General features: G+C 34.2%; 1 protein-coding gene across 1 annotated transcript; it reads left to right on the top strand.

Moving 5' to 3' along the window:
* The first annotated feature begins 1,973 nt into the window (after positions 1 to 1,973).
* Positions 1,974 to 6,318, top strand: LOC145744241 (uncharacterized). Its single transcript, XM_082562295.1, has 7 exons — positions 1,974 to 2,080; positions 2,369 to 2,749; positions 2,903 to 3,349; positions 3,501 to 4,612; positions 4,749 to 4,957; positions 5,107 to 5,186; positions 5,301 to 6,318. The coding sequence occupies exons 2-7, from the start codon at positions 2,668 to 2,670 to the stop codon at positions 6,179 to 6,181; spliced, it is 2,811 nt and encodes a 936-aa protein (XP_082418421.1). The 5' UTR covers positions 1,974 to 2,080; positions 2,369 to 2,667; the 3' UTR covers positions 6,182 to 6,318.
* The last annotated feature ends 42 nt before the right edge of the window (positions 6,319 to 6,360 follow it).

Genomic DNA, 6,360 nt, shown 5'->3' with positions numbered 1-6,360 from the left:
AACTATTTTTTGTTGAAAGCTTTTTTAATAAATATTTTCATTTAAAACTTAAAGCAATATTAAGGTTTACCCAGACCTTCTTTATTTATTAAACAGAATAACTTTATAAAATTAGTAAGCAGATGTTTAAATACTTTTTTTAAATTAAAGCTCGCATTTTATTTGTATCATATCATGAATTACTTAACTTACTACATGCCACTTGACTAACTAAATATCGTTCGGCAATGAGTCCTATTTTTATTACTGGAAACCAATTACTACGTGGACATTCTTTGATGTAATAAACTCCTTGATTTTCCTTTAAGGAATATTCTCATTCAGGCATACGCAGACACAGCGAAAAGTAATCAAATGTTAATAGCTTTGTAAATTTTAAGGTCATAACTAGCACAAAAGTTAACCTTTAGCGCAATATTGTTTCCGCTCTATCTGTCGTCTGCCAAAACTCTAAATTTGACCACGAAGTCGAAATCAACAACAATAATAGCCTCACAAACAAAATTCCAAGGTTATTCGAAAAAAATAAAATTTGTTTTTATTTGCTTGGTCGGTACAGAAGGCCATACATACATACCAAGATGTGTGCTTTCATGACGTATTACGTTTTAACGATGTGGTATTTGAGTGGAGTCTTATCATATCATTAAGTGACTGATCACTTCAGTTGTTCTTTAAAAGGTTATCGATAAATATATTAAATAAAAGCAAAGGATTGTTTAAAGTATTACTTGTGATATTTACAACCCATAAACTTAACGCAGCTCTATTGTTAAGGGAGCGTTGCTAGTGTGATCCTCAACAATTAATTATGTTAATTTTAAATTCAACTATAAAAAAAGTTTGATATTTACCAAGTAAAATATACGATAAAATATTCGCCATCGGCAAATTCATTAAAATTTATATTCTTCCGTAGGCCACAAAACATAAACTTTAATAAGAAAACCAACAAAGATCAAAAGTATATAAAAACTGTGCATTTTAATGTTTTTATGACGCTTGTGTGATAATTTACCAATAAACAATTTCTGGTTGGTCATATTATGGTCGCAACACACAAAACAGTGCGCACCACAACTGGTGGTTTTGGTGTATTTTTTGATAGTACTGATAATAACACCAGTTTTGTTGTTTACCACTTGATTAAACTACGTGAATATAATAGCAATCAATCTTTAGTAAATACAAGTTTTTATTTAAACAGCAAAGTTCAACCCACAGGGCTAGTCGAAATGCAGTCAAAACATGCGAATTATTTCGCACTAAAACGGGCGATTTTTAAGTTTATTGTGAATAATAATACTGATATTTACAACCTCTTTGTATATAACCAATTGATTAAATCACGTAAAAGTAATAATACTCTGTCAGTAATAACCATTAAAAATCGACGGAATGAATGCAGTTTGTATTTAACAAATGGGTTGTAAATCGAATTAGAATTACAGCAATCGAATTGGTCACGTAATAATATAATGGTCTTTCAAACGCTAAATTGCTTTGTTCTAAGTCCAAAATGTCTGCTATGTAAACAGCGCTTATAGTTCTCAAGTAATTGTAATTGTTAGCATTTCATTTCGAGCTTTTGTAAGTTTGCTACAAGTCGTAACCTGCCGTCACCTAGCTGCCAACAACAATAGTTAACCACAGCCTAGTATTACACACCCTAGCTAATCGAAATCGAAGATATAGCGTCAATAATTAAATGTTTTAAACGATGACAAATCAGGATTTTAGGTGTTTAACTTAGGTAATTGCAAATATTTTGATATTTCGAAATGTTAGAAGTTAGTATTACTTTTATGATTCTAATGTAAAGAATCGAGTTGTTTACTATTGAACGTACCACTACAGAATAGCAAATGGTTGTCATAGTTACAGAATTACGCTAGCAGGCCAAAGTGTAATTATAAAGCAAGTGATAATTTAAATGTATACCAAATCATCTAAAAATTAAAATTTGTATAAAAATTTTATTGTAATATATAAACTAGGTTTGATGCTTTGTTTTGCCTATATTCAGGAAATATTTTGTATCTGAATATATTTTGTTTGATTTAGCCTCTGTCGACATAGGGTACGTAATAAATAAATAATTGTACAAAATCTCTATATGTTTAGGCGTGATATTCATTTCGGTTTGATTATCAACACGTTAAGGTTGATATTGAAATACTAAAAAAAATAGTTCACAAATGCTTTAGCAAATCGGTAATGCGCTGTAGTTTAATAGGTTTTATGTGGTTTAATTTGCTACATCAAATATCTCGTAGTCAGTCCATCGATCAGACTCTGAAGACAAAATCGCAGTTTAGTGAAAGTTGTTTTGACACCGAGGGCTAATCCATTGCTTTGTTTTTCACAGGACAAGGGTTTGTTATGATATAGATCGTGTAATACGCTCAAGCAATAAACAACAAAACAAAGTTGTTTCGAGGGCTCTCACCTGGACTACCGAAGTTCCATTGTCGAAGCACACGACGTGTGCGTTCCCAATACAACAACCCAGATTCCTTTATTACGTCACAATTCATATTTATTTCCGCCACAAAGACGAGAATTGCCCGTAAACAATTGATTGTTACGAAGCGCCTCCCAACATAGAGCACGCGGTTAGAAGTCACGTGACCCGATCTTTGTCAAGTGTGGTTCAATTGATTTACGATGCCGACGCGAAGTGTTTTTAGCTCAGAAAGCGTGAAGGATAGTTCTGATAGGCAATCTGAATTAACGGCCAAGGAACTAGGTTCGTGTTTTAACCTTTGTTAGTGAACAAAACTTAACTTTATTGCAAATTGATAAAGTTTTTTTTCTAAAGTAAAGTTTTTCAAATTTGCATTAACAACAAAAAATTTATAAAAAAAAAAATTTACAAAAAAAAAACTTTTTTTTTATCTAGGCCAATCTAAATCCAAAAAGCGTAAGAATAAATCAAAGAACTTAAATCAAGAAGCGGAAATTCCATTTCTTGAAACCATCCTTAATGAACAACAAGAAAAAAAACTCGAAAATAAATCTAAGATTGGCCACACGGATACGTCATTTGCAAAATCTGAACCAAAAACAGTAAAAAACGAGCAAAATATAAAAAATAATGTTCAAAACGGAGTAAAAAAACAGGAAAGTTTGTATCAAAGACCAGTTCGACCAAAGACAGCAAAACCTTCCGGGTTAAAACGCAGAAGTGCGTCAAGCAACAGCAGTGAGAAATCGTCGTCCGACATTTTCGAAAAATCTAACAAAGAAAAACAAAAGATACGAAGTTCATCAACCAGCACTTATAGCTTGTCTTCAATTTCAACATTCGAGGGAACTTTCGACGAAAACGACAGCGAAAATACTTTTGGTAAATAAGCATAACACCACTTGAAATAATTGCTTTATTTAAACAATACACTACTTTTTTAACAATGTATTGTTTGTTTTGAGTCCCATGTAAACTGTGTTTGTTTGTCAGTAAATTGTTACATGTAACTTGATATTTCTGTCTTTGTTAGATCGTGACGTAACCGAAAACTTGATCACCTACCGTGAGAGTCAGATTCGAGAAGAACTACTTCATCGCTACTTGGATCTCCACATTTCCGAGAGTTATGAAAAACAAAAGTTAGATTTTGATAGATACTCAAGACAACCCCCTGCTCGCCCAAAGAAAAGCTCCAGCAAAAAAGCAAATTTGACCAGAGATCGTGAATTTGGCGAAGACCCGCCAAAGTTAAGACACGCACGATTAGCTTATCGTAAACCGAAATTTAATATAGTTGGAAGTCGGGAAGCCGAAGTTAAACGCTCTATACGCCGCCTTATACGCAAATTAAAAAGATTAGAGGCATACAAATTGTTTTTGAGCCATCGAATACCCTCAAAGGCTGATAAGGTAAACGCAATGACAGGAAAACCGCCAAGACCAAAGACCGCTAAACCAGGAAGACAGCGAAAAGAAAAGTTGCAAGAGAAGTCAGATGCAACCGGACAAAATCAAAAAATTGATGAAGTGAAAGTAGTAATACCGTCACCCGAGGTTCAGACTGAGCCTAAGGGTATATTGAAAAGCCCAGATACAAGCGTTGACCCGATTAAAGAAAAACATGTAAGAATGAATAATCGACGGAAGTCAAATGATTCCTATTCGAGCACTGAACGAGGTCAAGAAATCAAATCCTCGAGCCATTACTATTATCAAGGCCAAGTTTTTTCATATAATTACCTCGCATCTTTATTGGGTACCCTACAATGCTCTAAATCAGAAGTAAATAGCTTGCTTGGACCACAAGGACCTTTAAAAAGGGTATCGCTTCTTCGAGCTCCTGTACGACCTAAATTCAACAACTACAAGCGACGACCGGTGTCACGAAGTAATAAACATTCAGCACGTGATACGGACAAAGAAAGCAACGAATCCAAAACAGAACAACGCCAATTAAAGAACAGAGAAGATGTACATCGAATGCCACGACCAAAAACTGCTATCCCAAAGGCGTATATCGTTATTAAAGATGAAGGAAACGGCCAAGCAAATACAGTCCCTCCCTCTCCGAGAGTTACTCCAGGAACTGAACCAATCAAATGTAATTGGAAGCCCGAAAAACAACAACCCAAAGAAAACAAGGTTAGTGAATGTTGGACGTTAATTAGTTAACCATATAGCTAGAAGTATTAAAGGTTTTCGTTTCATATAATATGAGGTATCGTTTATAACGTTACAAAACTATTTGTAGGACTGTATTTATTATTATTATTCTTAGGACACTGATCATCAATTAAAAAATACCGACAACCCGGCTATAGCTGAATGGCTAAGGCGCAAAAATAATTTGGCAAGACAAGAGAAGCACATGGCTTCAAGGCGAAATCGAGTAAAGCGCGATAGACTGATGGAGGAGTATAACGAAAAAGAAGAACATAGAGAACAAGCTCTTGTCGAATACGAGAAGTGGAAGAAACGTAAAAACAAGTAAAACGAATTCAATGACCTTTTACATATTTGATTAAATATAAAAAAGAAGAAGAACAATGTTTATCTAACATAAAATTATGCCTATTTACAAAGTTGGCAAAATATTGTTAAAACTTTGAAACTAAAAATGCTTAATTTGTTTTTAGAGAAATATTGTTAAGAAGAAGAAAAGAAACTTTAGATGCAAACTGTGAAAAAAACTTTAACTCTTCACGTCCAAATACAGGTATCTTGGGTGTCCAAAAAAAAGAAGATATGATTTTACTGTGTAGATAATTTGCTCATGTTTAATATATCTATGATACAAAATGTTATTTATTATTTTTTTGTGATTTATCAGCCGCAGCGGACTCAACTTTGCCTCGTAATTCAAGACAAACTGATCACATGCTTACCACCTTCTCTGATTTAAGAAGCTCGGCAGTTATAACTCCTTTACCACCGGCGCAGCATTCCAAGCTAAAAGATGGATCAAAACCACGTCCTAAATCAGCACCCACAAAGGTTAGTTTTAACACTCCAGTGGCAACACACGCCATGAAAAAGGAAAACTTCGTTCCAGTTAAGTTTGACTTCGAGAATGGAGATGTTACTGTTTTAGGGAACGCCCACGCTAACTTATCAGCTAGAGAACCAATTATGGGGAACAAGTCGTCTGAACGAGCAACCAATGGATTTTTGCGCGAGTTTTTAGAAGTCACAAGCGAGAAAACACCATCCATGTTTGACATTCCACCTCCAGGTACTTTTGCCCAGACACAAGATGTCATCACCGAGAAGCAGGACAACAATAAAAGTCCAGAAAGAAACCAATACAACGACTGGGTACGAACAGACGGAAAAACGCCAATAAAGCCCAAAAACAAACGAAGATCAAAAACAAAGCCAAAGGAATCCAGAATGGTTCACGATCCGCTTACTAACGAACTGATATCTGATTTAGCAAAGCGACGAATTCAAAAAATACTAGACCAAAAAAAGCGAGTGGATTCTGGTCTTAAACCCAGACCAGCGTCGGCTTCTCCAGCCAAAGCTGAAAAAGAACCAAATAAAAAGTGGAGAATGAGTGAAGATTTCGCAGAAGAGAAAGGGGAAACAAAAAAGAAAGAAGGTTTGAAACAAGACGACAGACCAAAATTTTCGTACGACAAAAAAACTAGTTCAAAGTCGACGTTACACCAGCGAAATCCAGTTATAAGACAAGCACTTAGCAAGGCATAGCTATTTTTACTATTGGTTTAAAAACTATTATTGCTAAATATTTATATAAAAATTCTATTTAAAGTTTCGACAGTAGTGTTATAATTATAATTTTGTCACTGTGATTAATGTTAATTAAAAAAATAAAAAGACAACAAAAACTAAAAACGAATTCTTTATTTTATTTATTTGCACACATA

The sequence above is a fragment of the Corella eumyota genome, chromosome 1 (assembly GCF_963082875.1).
Source record: "Corella eumyota chromosome 1, kaCorEumy4.1, whole genome shotgun sequence".
NCBI lineage: Eukaryota > Metazoa > Chordata > Ascidiacea > Phlebobranchia > Corellidae > Corella > Corella eumyota.
The sequence above is the reverse complement of the archived record's forward strand: the minus strand, read 5'-3'. Positions and strand labels throughout refer to the sequence as shown.

Bases quoted from the DNA above. Each gene is read 5' to 3' on its own strand.
- LOC145744241 (XM_082562295.1), top strand. From the start codon at position 2,668: ATGCCGACGCGAAGTGTTTTTAGCTCAGAAAGCGTGAAGGATAGTTCT. The intron at 4,958-5,106 runs GTAAAACGAATT...ATTTGTTTTTAG, and splicing joins TGGAAGAAACGTAAAAACAA to AGAAATATTGTTAAGAAGAA. The intron at 5,187-5,300 runs GTATCTTGGGTG...GTGATTTATCAG, and splicing joins CTCTTCACGTCCAAATACAG to CCGCAGCGGACTCAACTTTG.